The sequence below is a fragment of the Sminthopsis crassicaudata genome, chromosome 2, assembly GCF_048593235.1.
Source record: "Sminthopsis crassicaudata isolate SCR6 chromosome 2, ASM4859323v1, whole genome shotgun sequence".
Taxonomy (NCBI): domain Eukaryota; kingdom Metazoa; phylum Chordata; class Mammalia; order Dasyuromorphia; family Dasyuridae; genus Sminthopsis; species Sminthopsis crassicaudata.
Genome location: NC_133618.1, coordinates 147,971,228 through 147,992,582, shown reverse-complemented (window position 1 = coordinate 147,992,582; position 21,355 = coordinate 147,971,228). Strand labels below are relative to the sequence as shown.

Below are 21,355 nucleotides of genomic sequence, written 5' to 3'. Positions count from 1 at the left end.
ATTTCATTTTCATCCCAGTCTTTTGTAAACAAGTACTTTAAGCAGTTCTGAGCTGCCTAATCTTTTCATCATTTTCTGATGCTGTTTTCTATACCTTAAATTCTCTCCATACACCTAAAGTTGTGTACTACTATAGTGATCCATTTTTAGGTAAGATTAAATAAAGTTTCTGAGGCAGAAAAATTACAAATTTCATGGGTGACATTACATGGTGTTGAATTTCAATAGATCCAACTGTCTCAGATGATATGTACGATGGAGTAGTTGGAGTTTCTAAATAAATGAAAGCCACTTCCCTGTCTGGCCTCTGAAACCTCACTGGCTTTGGTTATGAATTGGAATTCCTGTTCCACTAATTACTATCTTTATGACTGAACTAGTCACTTAACACCTCTAGGCTACTTTTCCTCTCTGAAATGACTTACCCACCTCAAAGAACTATTTAAGGATCAGGTGAGATAAACTATTATTATTGGCCTCATCAATCTTCATTAAAATGCAAACATGTAGACAATCCCCAAATCTCTATTTTCAGTACTCTCTCCTCTAGATCTACAGCTGCCTTTGGATCATCTCTACCTGGATGTTCCACTAGTATCTCAAACATCCCCAACAGCTTATTTCCCACTAAAACTGCCTTTTCTTTTTAACTATAATTATCTCTTACTATGATATCACCAGTCACCTAAACTCTCCCATCTACAAAATTTTTGACTATTCCTTCTTACCACTGATATCTAAATGACTATCAAGGCCAACTTGCAGGATCTTCCACATTCATCTACATGTCTATTACCACTGCCAACTCCTTAGGGCAAGCCTTCATAGTACTACTAGCCTAGATTTTGGTTAAAAGCCCTAGTTTCCTTCACTCTCTGGCTTTCCTTTGGAATAATCTTGTGTGTGTGTGTGTGTGCGTGCGTGCGCGTGTATGATTATGCCATTCCTTTGTTCAAAAATGATTTGTTTCTTCACAAATTACTATTTAACTGAGGAGTTTGCATTCATGTGGCAGACACAGTGTGTCTGCATTTGCTGTGGCTGCAAATACTAGCAGCTGATAGCTAAAGTGTGAAGTCTATCCCAGGGGAGGAAGAAGCAGACATGATAAATGACTTTTAAGCTTTAAAAAAAGAGATTATTTGCTACTACTAAGTTCCAAATGTTCAGTTCATTTGTTTATTTTTGGTGACAAGACTCCTACCTAACAGCAATGGGCCAAGTATAAACATTGTTCCATTGTTTAAAGAATTTAATTTTTCAGAGGTCTCATCATATATAATTACTGCATTATGCCAAAATGAGACCAGGACAGTAAACTTGCCTTCACCAAGTTATTAGTGAAGAGACCAAATCAAGCAGCTGCAAAGTGGCTTGGGAAGGCTGCATTTGGAGCCAGAAACCTGACTTTACCTCTGCCTCAGCAAGTCATCTTAGATTACTATCTTCTGCAAATTGGATGCAGTAACAGCATCCCTCATAGGGATGTGTCAAGATCAAATGAGACAAAATGTAGTGATTAATAAACCTTAAAATAAATGTAACTGCTACCTATTGCTATATATGTAGGAAAACAAAATGGATCATTAAGAATTCAAAATGTTGGTACGAGAAAACTGGTTTAAGTGCTAAGATTCTGGTGCTCATTTTCAAATTTATTCTCTGCCAAAAGTTTTTCTTCTTAATTGTAGGCATGAATGCAGTAAATAGTCATTCCTATGCTCTTTCCTTACTTATTGCCAAGTTCCCACACCTCAAACCCTAATTTAAAGCATACAAAGAATGGGAGATTGGGGCTATGCAGTATGCTAAACATCAAATTCTTAATACTGCATTTCAAAAACTTGTAAAATTCTCTATACTTACTTCAAGAATTCATAAATATGCATACATGTAGGTATGGTCCTAGAGACAGTCTGTGGGGGGTATTAATTGAAAACATTATTACCCCAGTTAGTTACCTTAAGAAAACTGGACTGCACAAGATTGCACATCATAGATCTCCAATCTCTGGGTTGTGGCAACACAGTAGTGCCACTTGGGGTCAGAGGACCTGAGTTTGAATACTAACTCTGTTTACTAGTAGTCTAATTTTGGCCATGTCACAAGCTCTCTAAACCCAAGTTTTTTCATCTATAAAATGTGGAGCTTGGATGTCCAGGGTTCTCAGAAGAAAAATTGCATTGAAGGGGGTGCTTCAACAACTCCAAAATGGGCTTTCTGGCCTAATGACAAGCATTAAATCTTAGCACTTGCTCTGAATTCTATCCCAGTCAAGGACCCCCATGCTAGGCCTGATCACTGAGATTACATTTAGCTCTGACATGCATTCAATAGTTCTGCCTCTCCTGTTGGGCATTTCACCTTGTGGTTTCAAAAGAAAATTAGACTTCTTTTAAAAAGTTCAAAGAACATGTCTCTATCCTGTGAACATAAATCTCCTTTGTATTGAGCTTCATACGGGACTCTCTTAACTCCTATCAGTGATTTACAGATTCTTCAGAAATGGGGAACAGACAAAATTTGGAAAACAAATCATGAAAATATGGGGGTACCTTTTAACATTCTTGTTTGATTTTTTTTTTATTTTTCTTTAGAAAAAAAAAAAACATGGGAGGAATTTACATGGCAAACCATCAGTATTGGGTATCAGAGTAAGAAGAATGAGAATGCATGGAAAATTAATAAAAAGTGGACCACAGAGAAGATTCTATGAGGTTCATGCCCAAGATCTTAGGCATACTGATGCTATCTACACCAGATTTCCTAGGCTTCCTTCTCTAAAATGGTCATAGAAAGTTGGCCACACTCCAGAAATGTGCCAACAACAATGAAAGTACTTGACAGAAATACAACACTTAATACAGTTCCTCTGTTTTATGCACAGGCTATTTATATTTAACTTTTTCTTTCATAAAAAAGTCCAATGGAGTGTGAGAGTCACCACTGCAATTACAATTGAACACCAGACTAAGAAACTCTAGGCAGCTGGAAAGCCTGGATGTAGGACATGATCTTCATCATCAAAACAAGTTCTGATTAGCCTGCCCTCAGTTCATTCCAGGCCGAGGGGACACCCAATGCTGGAACGGGCTGGCATTCCTTTTGCAACCAAACACCGAGTAAAGCTGGACGTTCCCAAAATCCTTTGCTCTGAACTACCCCAAGCCTTAGGCAAGGAAGAGGCAGGCAGACGGCAATCTGAATGTTTCCCTTTTAGGACAAGATCTAGACACTGATTCCAGAGATGCCAATATATTAAAGAAAATAACTTGGTAATCCACTCTGAAAGCTGCCTTCATTATCCTCCTGACAAGCTGGGCTGTAAGGAAGAAACACTTGAGTTTTCCCCATTTCATGCTTTGGCTTTCTGGATACTAAATTCAGCCAGAGCCAAAGACATATGTGTGACCAGCAGTGGCCAAAAGTAAGGGGCAGAGCAAGAAAACCAGTTGTATAATGCAAAACTAGTGGTACATTCAAGAAGGGGTGAAGAGTGGGCATGCAGCAAGCTGTAGTGCCTCCACCCCAAATTGTAGTTCCGGTAGCCATATGTGACCCCGAAGGATTTTAGCTATCAGCTCCTTCATTGGCCTGGTCTTCCACAAGGTAGTTCTGCAACTTTATGGTCTCCCACTGGTTTCAGTTCCTATGTGTAACGTGGTGGGGGAGAGTCTGGTGGCCTTCTGATGTCATTGTTCCTGATGTGAGGCTGAGTTAAACCTCACGGAGTCACGAGGAGCACCATGGCCAGGTCCCTGCAGCTGCTTAGTCCTTGGCAACCCGCAAGGAAGGCAGAGTATCTTATGTCACCTAGTAATAACTCAACCTCCTCAAAATAGGTGAAACAATAACAGAGAGGGTGGAAGGGTGGGTGTTGATGTGAAAGATTACAGGAAGAAGGAACATGAACTTACAAGGGGAATCAGGCCTGAAACACTGTTGAGGCCAGAGGGACCTGGATAAAAATCTGAAAATTTTCAATTTTCTTGTCCCTACTTAAAAAGATAGTTTCCCCACTCCCTGCTTAAAATCACCACATTTTAAAAGGTAGGAGAGACTTGGTCCAACTGGCTCTTATTCTCATAAGAGGCAGACTCCCATCAGTTACATCATTGATTCTGCTCTCATCTGCTCAGCTCCTGCACCTCTGTACTAAAAGGTACAGAAGGACTCTTATGTTTCCTGCTACTGTCTCACCTTCCTCACCAAATGCAGTCAAAAAGGAGGAGGAAACCCAAAGACTAAAGTGCAAAGATCTCCATCATAGTGTGCATTATAGATTGGGGTAGATCAAAGGAAGGAAGAAATTTGGGTGGGTTGACAGATAAGAGTTGATCCCAAAGCTACAGCTGTGGGATGGGGAAAAATATTTGTAGCGAGCATGTCTGTTGAATGCATTCATCTTTGCTCAGGGGTTACTGAGCACATTCTCTCTTTTCATAGAGGATCTCAGGGGCAAATGCTGGGAGCCACATGAGGAATATCTCAGTCCTGCAAATGTGACCCAAAAGGGGAGAAAACTGGCATAATCACACCAGTGGTAGTGGCTATGGTGAGTAGAGAAGGCTTGGATTTGGAAGGGGAAGGGAGAAAAAGAGGACAAGATTTCAAATGAATGAGTTTGTTTTCAAGAGTAGAGACTGATGAAAAGTCTTAGATGTAGTATCTCTCATTAAGAGGAGATGGTGAAGACTCTCAGGACATCAGAACTAAGTGCTATAAGAAGGGAGTTCCTCTGTTTATAGGGGGAAGTAAAGATATGGGATCAGAGAAATAGGGTGCTGGAGAGAGAACCCCAGCCAACTGCATTATGGTGTGTAGGCAGGGGGTGGTTGGAACTGATTGATGACTTCATACTCGGCCGGATATGGCTCATTCTCTTCCATCTCTGAGAGTAGCTCCAATGCCTGCTCCTCTTCTTCAGTGGGATAATGACGCAGAAGGTTGGCAGCAGTGGCCAGGATGGAGGCCCCTCCGGCTCCTGCCACCAGATAGAAGCTGACAGCAAAGGTAACATAGACCTGGGAGCCATGGTACTTCTTGTGCTGCTGCTGCTGAGCCAGGATGAGCTCTGAAGCCCAATAGCAGAAGCCAATCACTGTGGCACACTGAAGGACTAGATAGGAAGAGAAAAGAAAATGTAAATGTTAATGCCCATCCTGGAGCTGGTAACAACTGAGATCTGAGCTGCTGACTAACAATAATACCATGTGAGAAGACAGTATAGTATGTGACCTGGTGACCAGCACTGGCATTCACTCATTAAGAGAGGCAGTAGGTATGGAAAGCTCTTGATCTCTGCCATTCAATTACTCCAGGCACCATTCAGTTCATCATCTGATTTTTTTTTTTCCTCTGAGGCAATTGTGGTTAAGTGACTTGCCCAGGATCACATAGCCAGGAAGTGTTAAGTGTCTGAGGCCAGATTTGACCTCAGGTCCTTCTGACTTCAAAGATGGTCCTCTATCCACTGCACCCCCTCACTGCCCCACTTTGTTCATGTTTTGTTAGCTCCCTAGTCCCTTCTTCTGTCAAGCAATAGAGTTACCTGTGAGGATGTGGGCAAAGGCATAGCGGCGAGTAATCTTCAGAGCAGGGTGCTTAGGCCCAAAGACATCAAGAAGAAAGGCAGAGAGGCTGCACAGGATCCCCAAGAAGCAAAAGGCAGCAATGACACGGAGTAGTAGCACCGTTTGGGGATTCATGCAGAAATCTGTATAGGGAGAAAAGTGATTTGAGAATCAAACCCTTACCTCTAGGTTCCCTCTTTAACTTCTCTGTAAAATTTTTTAAAGTTTTTTTCTTTATGATCTGGTTATTGTATTTTCTTTGGCTGGCATGCTCCCCATCCTTTTCTCCACCTCTTCATCACATTTTCTATAGGAATTCTTTTCTGATCTTTCTTAATTTTAGTACCTTCCCTGTGTTGATTATTCCCAATTTATCTGGTACATAGCTTGTCTGTACAGGACTGTTTGCATGCTGTCTCTCCCGTTAGACTGTAAGTTCCTTGAGGACAGGTATGTCTTTTGCCTTTCTTTGTATTCCCAATGCTTAATGTGCTTGGCACACAGTGTATGCTTAATACATGCTTACTGACTCACTGAATTGAAATCATTTTCCTGGTTTTGCTTACATCATCTGTTGTCAATTCATGCATGGCTTCCCAGGTTTCTATGGAACTATCCCTTCCAGTATTTCTTACATCATGATAAGCTGATAGGTGTACAGTAGCTCAGATCTTTCTCAGAAGACTTCCTGTTCATTCTTTGCCCATCAACTCCATCTTTTACCCATTTAAGAAACTGAGGCCCAGACCCATATAGGTAGCAAGCGGTAGAGGTAATAAACAAGTACAAGTATATAATTGTAATGTACACAAAGTTAACTTCAAGAGAAAGAGAATGAAAAGGATGGGAAGCTTCCTTCATCCTGTCTCTGAGCCTATGCTCTGTTCTGAGAACCTCCACCTGGCCCAGGCTATCCTTTCTGTTGATAATTTGCACTCCTACTGCTTAGTACTGTGCCTGGCACATAGTAAGCGCTTAATAAATCCTTGCTGACTTAACCTGAGCTGGGCTTTGAGCCATGTATTCTATCAGGAAGAGGTAACAAGTATAACAAGGTATAAGAGTATAACAGATATGACAAGAGGGACCCCCTATGCAAAGATAAAGGTTGGAGATGGAACATCATCAACAGTGGACAGCTAGATGGACAGTTTGGATGAAATGGAGAATACAGGAAGGAAAGCAAAACAAAGACAGGACTGAAAAGGTAGATAAAAGCCTGACTGTAGAGAGCTTGAAATGCCATACTGAAGGCTTTAATTTTATTCTTGACAAAACAATCAAATTAGTTTAGGAATATCAATTTGAATTTGTCCTAATGGTCTCTAATTTCTCATCTTTCATCCATGTGATAACAACTCTGCAGAAGCTTTGAGTTAGCATTTTATTCTTTCAAAATCTTCTTTTCTCTAGGCTAAACAGAGAGAACTCCGTCCAAGAGATATGGAGGACAAAGGTCAGTTTCTAACTGGCCTTGCTAATAAGCTTGATCTAAATATTCCAGCAGAGAATCTTTAAAATAATAAGCAGTCCAGGTGTCCATAATCTGAAATACATGTGATCTTTTCAAATGAGGGGACTTACAATAAGTGGATACTACCCAGCAAACACAGCAATTCAATATATAAACAAATCAGCAAATCCTTTAAAGCAACTTGAAAAGTTGTGTGAAATTTAGTAATTGTTAATTTAATCCATTTTTTCATGAAATTTACTTTACAACTACAGAAATGAATTTTTAAAAGTGGCTATACTCTTTACTTATAGGTGGCTTTATAATGCTTTGGTCAAGCTTTATTGTCCTTTCTCTTTCAAATAATTAATAATTATAAAGAGGATGGGGAATAATATCTAAGTGTATTAGAAAAGAATCAGAATCTCTGGGTAAAATTCTTATCCTTTTAAAAATGTGACTACTTTTGAACAGATGTAGTTTGTAAATTCAAATTTTGAATTAATTTTCCTTAAAGCAGAATATTCCCATGGACCAAGTGTGAGTAGGCTAGCTTCCGTTGAACTACGAATGGTTTTTGCATTTTAAATTAAGTTTTGTTGTAATTAAAAACTCAAAAAAACCCAAACAAACCCCAAACCCTCAACATTTTGTTCTAGCTGTACAAAAATAGGCAGCAGGCCAAACTTGATCCTATAGGTGAAATTTGCTGACCCTTATTTTATATATTTTTCCACATTGTGGGCCTGTTCTAAGAGGCTGAATTAACCTGGAGTGTTATACTTTAACTCAATTGGCAGTCTCCAGGTGGTGTAATAGCTTAAAATGCTAAGCCTGGAGAGAAGGAGACCTGATATTTACTACCTGTATGATTCTTCACAAGTTACTTAACCCTGTTTGTTTATCTTTGGGGGTTGCTGTGAGGATCAAATAAGATAGTCTCTCTCACATAGGAAGTGGAATATAAATGTTAGCTATTATTAATATCATCCAAGATGCTTGCATGCAACTTATTCTGTTCAGATTAACATGACCTGTCATAGTGACATTTCAAATTCAAAAAAAAAAAAAAAAAAAAGAATGAACTTATGCACAAGGTGGTAAAAATAGTTCTTTGATATTGACTTATATGTTACATTTTATGTTGAGCCGACTTTCTTCCTTTAATGAAGTGTCCTCAACCGAGTAAGTTTGTCAATTGGGTAGCTGAAGAGAAAATCTTTAAGAATATAGAATGACAAAGATTTGTTTTTAAGAGGGTTTGGAGAGGCTAAATTGTCAGGAGGGCAAATAGATGTAACTTTTATTGCTGCTGAAGAGGAAAAATTAATTTCCTAGACCAAATATTTTTAACAAGACGTTAAAGAAGAGTTTGGTATGTCAGCAATCTAGCTAGCATTAAAAAAAATACATCTTCCCTCCCCCAACAAAACAAACAACTTTTTGTTCTCAAGGAGTGAACAATCTAATGGAGGAAACAAAATCAAACAACTTTGTACCAACCAGCTCTAAATGGTGATCTAGAAGTGTTCTCAAAAGGAAGACACTAAAATTAAGGAAGTTTGAAAAAGTCTTCTTGCAAAAGAGGGGACTTTAGCTCTAATACGAAGAAAAGCAGGGAAGCTAAAGAGGTGGAAAGGAGAAAGAATATCCCAAGTATGAGACAGCCAGAGAAAAAGCTCAGGCTCAAGAGATGATAAAGGCCAGTGTCATTGGAGAGTAGAGTACATGGAATGACAAAATGTTAAGAATATAAAGGCAGGAAGGGACCAGATTAGAATAGATTTTGAAACCCAAACAAAAGATTTTATTTTTGATCCTGGAGGTGACAGACAGCCATTAGTTTATTGAAGGGGGGGTGGAGGAGATGAGGGATGTGTATGTCACAGGACAGACCTTCAGATCTATTCTTTGGGAAAATTGCTTTGGCAGCTGAGTTGGGGATGGAGTGAGGGATCAAGAGATCTGAGGCACAAAAGATGAACCAGAAGGTTATAGCATTAGTGCAGAGGTAAGGTGATAAAATCCCACACAACAGAATAGTGGCAGAGTCAGAAAGTGGAATATATGAGAGATGTGAAGGAGGCAGAAATGACAGGAGCTGACAACTGGTTGGATGGGGGTGAACTGTGACAGTGAGGGGCCGATGGTAATGTCTCAGTTTCAATTGTGACTCGCTACAAAGACTGTGGTCCCTTTGGCAGTATTAGGGTGTAGTGAGCTGTTGTCTCTAGAAGTTGCTGGATCGCTCTCTGGGAAGAGATCTGCTGTGTCTTCTACTCAAATCTCTCCGACAGATTCTTCTTCCTGTAATGAACCGTTGTCTCCAGGCAGTTGCTGTTAACTCTTGTCCAAAGAAGTGACTTCCCTTCCTGCAGAGAGCCCCGTCAAGCCTGATGCAATTCAGAGTCTTCTTCTTTCTCTGAGAGTCCTCTCTTTTATTCTCCCAGAGAATGGGTGTGGGATAATGCAAGGGCTTCTGGGAAGAACCACCCCAGCCAATGAGCTTGCCCCCTCTATCAAGTCAACCTGAGTTCTCACCTTGTAATTGTCCAGAAAACCTGAATTCTCACCTTGTCACTGTCCAGACAACCTCAGTTCTCACTTAGTAATCCTAACATTAGGGAAACTCAGAAGGGAAGTAATTTGATGGGAAAGTTCCTGAGTTGTGTTTTGAATATGTTGGGGTTAAGATGTCTTGGGAACATTTATTTTGAAATGACTAATAGGCAACTGAAGAAGAAAAGGTCTGGAATAGTTGTGGTGATTTTTCATAACTTGGAGATAGCTAGCCTAAATTTATAGTGGACTCAGTTACCAGTTGTTTTTTTTAATTTCTTTTAGCTCTATTCTGTAGCAAATGAACAGACACAGAAGAGATAGTCAGTGGGAGTAAGCAATCTAAAGTTCAGATCTGGAAGGGAGTAATTGGTAAAAGGACAAGGAAGTGAGAAACACAAGAGCAAAAGATAAAGTTAAACTGGTTCATTAAGGGCTAGAGATTGGGAAGGGAGGACCATGTGGCCAGAGCAGGGGATATAGCCTGGGATGGAGTGACTGGATATCATGATAGAAGGAGTGAGGCAGAGGAAAAGCTGGAAAAATAAAAGAGGATCAGATTAAGGAAATTCAGAGTTCCCTGACATGGAGGATGAATTGTGGATGATCACAGTCAAGGAGATGCTGCTGTGTATAGCTACAGTGAAGTAGAACAGGTAATGGAAGCTGAGGAGCCTGACAAACTGAGAAGTGAGGGTAAGGGAGGAAACATTAACGAGCATGATGAAGTTCCCTAAAACAGGGAAAGGAGTTGGGGTAGAGAGGAAGACAGCAAGCCTGCAAATGAACTAAGAAGAGAGGGAAAATGTCCTCGGCATATGCAGTAGGTAATAGCTACTTGAATCTGGATTGAATAAACCTCAAAAGAAGAAAAATTCTGTTTCTTAAAAGTTGTGTGACCTTGAACAAAGAACTGCTACTGCTTCATGGAATTAATCTCTGACCTATTAGTGATACAACAAAATCAATTTAATTAAAATTTGAAAGGAAAGAATTAACTGGGAAAAAAAAAATCTTTGTAGCAAGTTTCTTTGATAAAGGTCTGATGTCAAAGATCCATAAGACACTAATTCAAATGTGTAAGAATGATAGTCATTCCCCAACAAATAAATGACCAAAGGATATATAATCAGTTCTTAGAAGAAAAAAATCCAAGCTATCAACATCCATATGAAAAAATACTACAATTCCCTAATAATTAAAGAAATGCAAATTATAACAACTTTGTGGTTCCAGCTCATACCTATCAGATTGGCTTTGAAGTCTACAAGGGAAAATGACAAAGGTCTTTGGGGGAATAGATACACTAACATGCTGTTCATATAACTGTGAATTGCTCCAACCATTCTCTAAAGTTATTCAAAACCATGTCCTAAATGCATTTTGTACTGTATACACTCTTTGATTTAGCTTATTATAACTCTAAAGTCTGTATCCCAAGGATATTAAAGAGAAAAAAGACCCATATGTATGAAAATATTTACAGCGGTTCTTTTTGTTGCAGCAAAGAACTAGAAACAAAGTAGGTGCCAATCAATCAGAAAATAGTTTACCAAAATATAATATGTAAACATAATATAACATTATGGTTTTAGAGAATGTGGGAAGACTTGTATAAATTGATACAAAGTAAGCAGAACCCAGAAAATAATTTATACAATAAAAACGTAATAAAGAAAAACAACTTTGAAAAACTTAAAAACAGCTGGGACACAGTGGATAAAGCATCCACTCTGGAGTGAGAAAGACCTGGGTTCAAATCCAGCTTCAGACACTTATTGGTTGTGTGACCCTGGGCTTCACCCTGTATGTCTCAGTTTCCTCATCTATAAAATGAGATGGAGAAGAAAATGGCAAACAACTCCAATATCTTTTGCAACAACAACAAAAAATCCCAAATAGGGTCACAAATAATTGGAGAGGATTGAACAACAAATAGTCAGCCTGATAGGTGTAAGGTGGTATCTCTAAGTTGTTTTAATTTTCATTTCTCTATTAGTGGTGTAGAGCATTTTTCACATAACTATTGGTTTTATTTTTTCCTCTGAAAAGTACCTATTTATATCCTTTGACCATTTTATTATATGTTTTTAGAGAATAAGCTGTATATAATACATATTGGCATCTTTACATATACCCCCCTCTCTGTTTTGTATATGGAAATATTATTTTTTGGCTTTTGTTAAATTCAGAACAAAAGTATTGTAAAGAGCTGTTTGGGATTAAAATAAACTCATGAATGTGAAAATATTATGAAAATGTAAGACAGCATATTACTGTAAAGTCCATTCCTCTCAGAAAAGGACAAAATTAGGACAAAAGATTACTTTAGAAGGGGAGAAAAAAGAAGAAATAAAAATTTGATTTTAAAAAGGAGAGAAGTGGGGATTTAAGGAGGCCTTTTTATTTTCATTTAAACTAATTGTTTTATTCCACTTTACTCTGACAGAGAGACAAGTTCCTAGTGAATGTCATCAGATTTTGTTTTTAAATTCTTTAAGTTGGTGGGTATAACTAGACTGCCACCTCTGGCCACACAAAAAGGTCTGTTGTCATCTGTAACAGGATCCTGGGGAATTGACTTTGCCCAAGGTCACTGATGAGTCACCAATCTGGCCTTGTTTTGAAAGCTCTGGCTCTTCCTGTCTGCCTGCTCATCACTCCAACCACTGCCCTACTCAAGACAGGCTGCGTGCTAAATGCCTAACTTTGCTTCAGAGTGGTTCCCTTTTCTCCCCTGTCTTATTGAAGCCTGTCAATTCCAGGTTACTTTCTGACAGATGGGAAAAGCTTCTGGCAGACCCAATCCCTATTAGCACTACCAAGACCCACCTGCTTAGTGTTTTTTCTCCACCTTGGTTTGTCTGATTCCATGACAGGCAACTGCCATCTGATCCTAATAGTTCTCTGGAGGAGGCAGTCACCATAGTAACCAAAAAGCCAAAGGGAAATGTATATACTGGATCCTGAATGAACTAAAGACACCTGGAAAGATCGAGCTACACATACGCCAACTAAACCTCAGATGCACTATCAAATCCCTGGAAGATACTTGAAATTCCCATGATTGTTCAACAATGATTCATCAAGCACCAAATCTTAACCTTCCACATTCCTAAAAGATGATGTTCCTGGAGCTGCTATACTATATCCATACAGACATGGAAATTTTAAAAAGGTTTTTACACTTGAGAGTTATCATCACTTTAGTCTTTCTTTGAAGGAAACCATAACCCTTTCAGAATACAGGAAAGCTGAAAATATCCTTTGAGCTGTCCTAACCTTGATTTCTCTAAACAAAGCAAGCCTTGTGACCTGAATGAGATCAAGCTAGCTTGTATTTGCTAGTCTCCAAAACTGCCTGCACCATTGCTAAAAGCTGAATACTTCTCCCCCTAAAATACTAAGCCTCAAAATCAAAGTATTAAAGAATGATAAGGAATACAATCATGGCTGGCTCTGGAAGGTACTAAACTTAAAAAAGAAAAACTTTGGACAGCTCTAATTTAATGAAGAATTCCCTTTTGACTCAATTCTCAGGCTATAACTGTCCACATCTCTCCCCAATCATCTACAAAGATTTCCTGGGGTATCTTCCTCCTTCAATTAAATGAAAATAAACTTTCAACCAGAGGCTTTAATAATCGTGCTTTTTGTTGGTATATTCTGGATCTCTAGGATATATCAGGATAAATTTTCAGAATCCACAAAATAGATGGAAACAAGGCTAGATTATACGGTCATTAATCCAATTCTCCTATTGGTTATACAGCCCCAGAGTAGAAAGGAAAAGGAAAACAAAGAATGGGTACACACATTGCCAGATATTCATCCCTTCTGGCTCCCTTCCTTTTTTTCCCCCTAGTGTCTATGAGAGGATATACGGATATTCCCAATGTCAAATTTATTAACCGACGTAGGCCTTGAATGATTATACCATAAAGAAGATAAAGAGGTGGCCATATTTACCAAGTTAATATATAGAGAAACTATAATAAAAGAGAAGTTTACGGCATTGGTCTTTAATATTGCTGTTCAATATTGAACCAATTTTAAACTGATAGTCAATACTGAATTTGTCTTCAATATTTCAATAAATTTGTAATATCAACACTGCAGGAAGCAATACAACCACACTTTTTATCCTGTGGGACTAGCATTTATGACCTCATATATATCTTTCATAGAAAATCTACCTAATGTACTGAAGGCCTTTTTATGTCTACATCTCTTAACATACTGCTGGGATCGATGAAGCCTGGAGGCTCTCCATTCATGATTTTTATTATCCAGATGTAAGTGAACCACTCCTTTTTATGAAATCATACTTGTATTATATATTTCTTTTTTGAGGAGACAAACATGCAAACAAGGGAAAATGTATATATCCAATAGAACTTCGGAATATATGTGACAAGGATCCACAACCACACTGAATTACCATGGAATTATTGGCAATAGGAACACTTTGCTTTTGGCAGGGGACACTTAAAAAATAATGAGAAATGGATTAAGAAATGTAAAAAAAGAGGACATAAGATACCATAGTATAAGAAATACTGGAGTCAAAAGACCTAGAGGTTCTATTCCAGTCCTAATTATATAATTTCTCTTGGTCTAAGTTTCCTCATTTGTAAAATGAAAAGCCAGGATTAAAGTATTCACATCACTTTTACCTAATATCTAATGTCACTTCTGGTACTAAAATTTTCTTCCATAATTCTCTCTTAAATCATGGTATACATGGTATAGACACTAAAATTTCTCAATTAATGAAATATAAAACAATAAACTACAGGAAAATATCACAAATCTGGAAAAAATGGCAAATTATTTTTAATGTGGAACAATTATACAAAACATGCTTACACTTTTAGTTTCTGATCTGAACTATCAGATAGGATCCAGGAAAGAAATCTAGGTGCTATCATAAAACTGCTTCCTGAACATATCACCCCAATGAGCCAATGCAGAGCTGGCTATGACCAGGAAGAAAAACTAATCCTGTTATGCAGCATATGTAGAAAATCATAATATGTCTGCACTTGCACAATCATATGAATTATGGGCTTCCTAAATATAGGGGGAAAGAACCAAAGCTGGGGAAAGAACCAAACTAAAAGAGAACCAAGAAAACTGAAATATGGTGGCAAAAGGAAAGATTCTTCAGGTTTATAAGGAAAAACAAGGGCAAAGGACAGGGCAACATACAAAAATATACAAAGACTAGCAGAAAAACTCATATATATGCTTCTCAAAATAGAGGAAACAGCTCCTTGAATTTGAAAGAATCAGATTTCTAATGTATTGTGGAATAATATAAAAACAAGAAAGTTTAAGATAGTTTAAAAAATTTATGGACATTATGTCTATGAAGTGTTAAAAGCTGGGGACGTTAAGGATCATAATAACTTTTTAAGATTAAAGCCGAAGAGATCCATGATTCCAAACCAAACAATGCTTAATGCCACTGGTAGAGAAAATGATGGTCAGAACAGCCTGTTAGCATAATCCAAGAAAACATCTGTTATGTTCTTAGAGTTTGTATGTGGATACTTTGTAAGCACCAGGGGGACGACTGTCTATCCTGAAAGTTTCAGATTGTTATTGTCAAGGAATCATTTTTACAGGTCTGGCTTCTAGCATTTGAGTGAAAAGCAGAATACCCAAATTCCATTCATGACTGTCAGAGGAGAGCTCTCTCTCTCTCTCTCACACACACACACACACACACACACACACACACACACACACACACACACACACACACACAGAGCCTGGGGGGGGGGGGGCTTGTTTTCTTCTATTAACAAAATGAGAACAATCTCTTTTCTTCTATCTTACAAGAAAGGTTAAAGAGTGAAATGAATCAATCAATTGAGCTTGTTAGGCACAATGTAATATTTCCAAGAACAACAACATTCTGACTGAATTTAGGGGGGCTAGAGTGGAAAATGATCCCTAGAGAAGAAGAAAATGACATTTCATTCAGAGACAAATAACTGAGGTACAGACACCTTAAGCACTCCTCCCTCACTATCAGATTACCATCAAGAAGCTTTCCTGTCCCTGGCAAGTTCTGAATTACATTTAAGGAGGAACCCACTTATTATCTTTCTCTTGTTGAACATGAACACCGTAGGAAGAATCCCAATTAATCAGAATCTTGGGAGCCGGAAGCGTCCTCGGAGGTCGCCTCGCCTAAACTGTACTTCACAGAAGCCTGAAGAAGTGGTCACTTGGGGACATCTCCGGGGTGGGGAGCCCACCAAGAAGCCCAAGTCACTTTCTGACTCCTAAAAAGTTAATTCTGAATTTGTAAGGATTTCCTTGGATGGAGCCAAAATCTGCATCTCCCAATCTGGCATGGAGTCCGCCATAGGGGTTAGCTGGATGGAATTAAAATTAATGAATTGGGACATCTCAAACAGAGCCACCTGGTGGGCATGAGCACCGAGAAGGGAGGGACGAAGAGGCTGCCCATCCTCAGACCCCAGAAGCTCGGGCTGTTCCTCTCCCGCCCCGCCCCGCCCCGCCCCCCAATCGGCAGGTGCCGAGGCAGCACCGGGACCCCCCGGAGTATCCTTACCTTTCAGCAGGTCGGGGTCCACATAGCCCAGCACGTCGGCCACTCCCAGCTCCTGGCGGGAGCAGGTGCCCCCGTGGATGTGCAGCCAGGCCGGCTCGGCCAGCGCGGTGCACAGGGCGGTGATGGAGAGGGCGCCCGGCAGCGCCGAGGCCAGGCTGCGCTCCGGCTGCTTGGGCAGGGCGCTGCCCCCTGGGCCTCTCCGCCGGCGCCCGCCGGGCAGCCCTGCGCCTCCCGGGGCGTACATGCCGGGGAGCCCGCCGGGCTGGGCCCGATCCTCTGGGGCGGCTTGCTCACTGCTAGCCCGCTGCCTACCTTGGGCTGACCGAAAGCCTGGAAGGAAAGAGAGAAGGAGGGCGCTGCTGGGCCGGGCTGCCAGTCTCGTACCCCGGCACAGCGGGGGGCGGAGACCGGCGCTCAGGGAGAAGGGGGCTGGGGGCCGTCCCTCCGGGGGGAGGGGATACAACCGGCAGTCTCAGGGCAGCCCCCACCTCCCAGCCTATCAGACACTTAACCATCTATCCCTCCGCGGCTCACCTTCAGTCGGGGCTGGCGCTACGCAGCTCCGGGCCCGTCACCTCCGCTCCCCGCCCCGGGCCCGCCCGCCAGGTTTCCTGGCTGAGCGATCCCGGAGCCGAACCCGCAACGCCCGGACTCGGCCAGAGCCCGGTCCACTTCCGGCTTCCTCTCTCCGCTCCCCCCTCCCGCCTCCACCCCTCCCTCTCCCCGTTTACTCGTCATGACGCCGAATGCGTGCTTCGTAAGCATCCTCCCCTCTTTTCCTCCCCCCATCCCGCCTCTGCTGGCACTGTATTCCCTCCAGAGACTAATGGGGGTCGGCCAGATCCCGTCCGGGACAGGGTCGGCCTCGCCTCGAACCGGCGGCGCAACGGGAGCGGCTCGCGAGGCAGTGGAAGAATCGACCGTGCTTCCGAGACCCAGGCAATGACTACAACTCCCAGAAGGCAGCGCGGCAGCCGGAGTCTGCGGGGACTACACTTCCCAAGAGATGTAGAGGCTCAAGAGCGGAAGCGGCGGGGACCCGGAGGCAGCCGCGGGAGTCTGCAGCTGAGTTTCTGCTCGTGTCGGGACCGGACTTTGACTCGGCCTCGCAGGGTCTGGGGACCTGGGGTCCCGTAGAGCCTAAGCGCCGCCATGAAGGACTCTCTGGTGCTCTTGGCCCGCGTGCCGGCCCACCCAGACTCCCGCTGCTGGTTCTTGGCATGGAACCCCACCGGGACCTTGCTGGCCTCGTGCGGCGGCGACCGCAGCATTCGTATTTGGGGCAAGGAGGGTAAGGGTCCGGCCGCCCCGTACCCCTGCCGTTGGGGACCTTGGTTTAGACGCGCTCCCTGGTCCCCCCCCCCCCCTTCGATGCCATCCCACGTCGGGTGCTTTGGGTAGTTGCAGTAATCGACAGCGTTTCAGAGTTATGAACCGCTCTGTATTCCTTACCCAGTCGGATGCCAGAGGATTGCCGAGAGGATTGCCGGTGTGAAGCCGTCATTTTTGTGTGTGTAGAACGGCGACTTGCCTTAGCTGCCTGGTATCAGAATTCGAACCCAGGTCCTCCCCTCCCCCCCGTTTTTGCCGTTTCATGCTACCGTTCTCCATTCACCACCCAAGTATTGTTCTCAGATTCCTCACTCCCTTCCCCCTCCCCGAGACGAGTCACCCCCTTACCCCCAAGCCCCGAGAGAAGCTAAAGCGGTAAGCCGGGTACTTTCGCCCAGACTGCAAGTCTGGCCGGGGTGCGCCTCCCTGCCCCCTCCCCACGTCGGGCAGGGGCCGGGCCGGCTGCGAACAGCACCCTCTTTTGTCTCTAGGTGATGGCTGGGTGTGCAAGTCGGTTCTGGCCGAGGGTCACCAGCGCACCGTGAGGAAGGTGGCCTGGTCCCCATGCGGGAACTACCTGGCATCCGCAAGTTTTGATGCCACCACCTGCATCTGGAAGAAGAGCCAGGATGACTTCGAGGTAACTGGGCTGCCCAGGTGTGCAGCATTCTTCCAGCTTTCTGGCCCTGAGCTCACCGGGCTGGGCGCTTTTCACTTTCATTAAGCAGTTACTGGTATCCAACAAGTATTTGTCCTTATTACTAATTGGGTGCTAGGCTGTCTGCTACAGGCATAAGACCAAAAGGGGGCTCTCCATGAGTTTGGAATGTAAATTCAGGGTAAATGCAAAATAAATACAAGTGATTATCTAGGCAGTGATGGAGGGGAAAGGGCACCCTGGCCCCTCTCCTTTCATTGACCTTTATCTTCACATACTTTGCACAGTGTGTAACCACCCTTGAAGGTCATGAAAATGAAGTCAAGTCAGTGGCTTGGGCCCCATCTGGCAGCCTTTTGGCTACCTGCAGCCGTGACAAGAGTGTCTGGGTCTGGGAAGGTGAGTAGAAAGGCTTGGGGGAAAGGAGCCAAGAAAGCAGGTGGATTGTATCCTTGTCAGTGTCGCCATCGTGGGTTTGGCTGTTGGGCTTATGGTTCCCTTTCTCCCTGTAGTTGATGAAGAGGATGAATATGAATGTGTCAGTGTTTTGAATTCACATACACAGGATGTTAAACATGTGATATGGCACCCTAACCAAGAGGTAAGAATCTAGAATAGGGGCAACTCATGGCACTGGGAATGGGAGCATCTCTGATGTTAGTCTTAATTCTGTCTCTTCTGAGTGTTGAACCTAAAGTTGTTATGTATTGCAAATTGAAAGCAAATTGGCTTTTCTTTTAGAAACAGACCTAATAAAATTCTTCTAGAGCTACAAGAGCATGTAGGGATATTGGAGAGTGGGATTGCTCCATAACACCATAACACAGGCTGCTAGGTGATAGTGAATAGACTTAGGAGTCAGAAAGACCTGAGTTCAAAGCTGTCTCTGACAATAGCTGTGTGATCTGCCTTAGTTTTCATATCTGTAAAATAGGGCAGTGATATCCGTTGAGATCAAAAGTTACGCATGAGATATTTGCAAACTTGCAGGCACTATACAAATGTTAGCCGTCATCTTCTCTAGTAGTGTTGATGTGTCCTGTGGATTCTCCTAGCTATTGGCATCAGCCAGCTATGATGACACGGTAAAGCTATACAGGGAGGAAGAGGATGACTGGGTGTGCTATGCCACCCTTGAGGGCCACGAGTCCACAGTGTGGAGCTTGTCCTTTGACTCCAGCGGCCAACGTCTGGCATCTTGCAGTGATGACCGCACTGTGCGCATTTGGCGCCAGTACCTACCAGGCAATGAGCAAGGTGAGTTGCTAGAAACTAAGGCAGAAAATGGCTTTTCTTTAGACTTGTGTCATTCTTCTGGAGAACATCTGTTACAAGAAGCAATCTGGATGTTTTTCAAACTAATTGTTAACTTTTGGTAATAGGAGTGGTCTGCAACGGCTCTGATCCTACCTGGAAGTGTATCTGTACCTTATCTGGCTTCCATTCTAGAACTGTCTATGATGTTTCTTGGTAAGTCACATTCATTCATAAAACTGGTACGCAAATATCCTGCACTGACTTCTGCTCGTTGGGATTGAGTTAGATTGTTGATCTTGCCAGATCTGACTAGTACCAGGCTTCTGATGTAATAAGAACACAGTAGCTTCTGGTTTGAGAGTATTTACAGAGAAAATGAGTAAGCAGGGAGATCAGTTTGATTTGGACTATGATGATATGAACACTATTTTTCTGCTTATGTAGTATCATTATCAGGAAATATTTGGGTGTCTGTGTCTAATATATTTTCTCCTTATGAAGTATAAAACAGGTTTCTGAATTTTTTTCCATTTGTGACCCCCATTTGCCAAATAAATTTTTACATGACCCTGCATATATAGGTACATAAATCAACCATTTACTGGAAATCATAATTTTATGATTCCCATGTTGAGGTATGAGATCCCATGATTTAAGAAGCTGGGACTTATCAGACTTTTTCATCCATCTCTGTTATCTGCCAAGCCAAAGCTACTTCTGAAATTGATTCAGTGTGCTCAGAGATATGGAAATGTCAGGATTATGTGAGTTGGTCCCTAGTTCCTTAAACAGAACTTGAGTAAAACTTGTTGCTGAATTCTGAAGGGAGACTGGACTTTTGAGTAAATCACGATTCCAGTTCTTGGACTTGACCTATATATTGAAAAACTTTACATTCTTCCTAGGTGTCATCTGACAGGAGCTCTGGCCACAGCTTGTGGTGATGATGCTATCCGGGTATTTGAAGAAGACTCCAGCTCAGATCCTCAACAGCCATCTTTCTCCCTAACAGCTCACCTACCCCAGGCTCACTCCCAGGATGTGAACTGTGTAGCTTGGAATCCCAAGGAGCCCGGACTATTAGCCTCATGCAGTGATGATGGCGAGATGGCTTTCTGGAAATACCAGCAACCAGAAATTCTCTAAGGTCCTTGTACCATATGCAGTCCCTGGAGTGGACCTTCTAGCAAAGGGATAATATATATTTTTCCCTGGAGAGGGGAAAATCATGAGAATCAGTTTAGACAGTCTACATAAAAAGCCTGAAGGAATACAGTGCTAGCTTTACTTTTTTCATGTCTGAACTTAATCTCTACTCAATTTGTCAGAACCTGGTCACAAGATTTAAGTTACAGAATCACTAAAAGTTCTTCCACCCTGTGACTTGAGCCCCCTAATTCAGTAATGCAAAATAAATGTTTTAAAAATTTTATTCTCAACTTTTGTTTGCATCAAGGTAGGTATGGAGTGTTAATTATTTAAATATCTATACTGTGTATACATCCCACTTCATGGATTTCATTTTGAGAAACTCCCATCAAGATGTGTGAATTAGTACTATTTTAGAAATAGTGATAATACTGGATACTAGAAATACCCTTCAGTACCCTTCTAATCACATCTCCTTTTTGATTCTGTAACTCAGTTTCCCAAGTTATTTTTGCTAGTCTTATGACCTCTCTAACAATCATGATCCACAGAAAAATTCCTAGAGATTTACATGGAAGTATGGAATGAACCACTCAGTTGAGCTGGTCCTGGTCAGATTTAGTAATATTCTTATTAGCACTCACATCCATTTATCTCTATATACAAACAAGTTATAGACATAAATTTATTCTGAGATGCTTTCAGAGGGAAGATATTAAACACTGAGGACTAGGAAAGGTAGATAGAGTCAAAACTAAAATTTGCCTTACATTCCACAATCTATT

General features: G+C 41.8%; 2 protein-coding genes across 2 annotated transcripts; one reads left to right on the top strand and one right to left on the bottom strand.

Annotated features, from left to right (window-relative positions):
• Positions 1-2,567: 2,567 nt before the first annotated feature.
• Positions 2,568-16,847, bottom strand: TMEM127 (transmembrane protein 127). Its single transcript, XM_074287605.1, has 4 exons — positions 16,709-16,847; positions 16,175-16,504; positions 5,552-5,716; positions 2,568-5,119 (listed from the first exon to the last, which is right to left on the bottom strand). Exons 2-4 carry the CDS (start codon positions 16,416-16,418, stop codon positions 4,812-4,814), a joined length of 717 nt encoding a protein of 238 aa, XP_074143706.1. The 5' UTR covers positions 16,419-16,504; positions 16,709-16,847; the 3' UTR covers positions 2,568-4,811.
• On the top strand, positions 16,833-20,853 carry CIAO1 (cytosolic iron-sulfur assembly component 1). Its single transcript, XM_074287604.1, has 7 exons — positions 16,833-17,465; positions 17,998-18,146; positions 18,452-18,563; positions 18,677-18,765; positions 19,220-19,421; positions 19,547-19,634; positions 20,327-20,853. Exons 1-7 carry the CDS (start codon positions 17,327-17,329, stop codon positions 20,565-20,567), a joined length of 1,020 nt encoding a protein of 339 aa, XP_074143705.1. The 5' UTR covers positions 16,833-17,326; the 3' UTR covers positions 20,568-20,853.
• Positions 20,854-21,355: the final 502 nt, after the last annotated feature.

Excerpts from the sequence above, each read along its gene's own strand:
- CIAO1 (XM_074287604.1), top strand. The coding sequence starts at position 17,327 with ATGAAGGACTCTCTGGTGCTCTTGGCCCGCGTGCCGGCCCACCCAGAC. Across the intron at positions 18,766-19,219 it reads TATGGCACCCTAACCAAGAG|CTATTGGCATCAGCCAGCTA; the intron begins GTAAGAATCTAG and ends GGATTCTCCTAG. Across the intron at positions 19,635-20,326 it reads ACTGTCTATGATGTTTCTTG|GTGTCATCTGACAGGAGCTC; the intron begins GTAAGTCACATT and ends CATTCTTCCTAG.
- TMEM127 (XM_074287605.1), bottom strand. The coding sequence starts at position 16,418 with ATGTACGCCCCGGGAGGCGCAGGGCTGCCCGGCGGGCGCCGGCGGAGA. Across the intron at positions 5,717-16,174 it reads GGACCCCGACCTGCTGAAAG|ATTTCTGCATGAATCCCCAA; the intron begins GTAAGGATACTC and ends CTCCCTATACAG. Across the intron at positions 5,120-5,551 it reads CTTTGCCCACATCCTCACAG|TCCTTCAGTGTGCCACAGTG; the intron begins GTAACTCTATTG and ends CTTCCTATCTAG.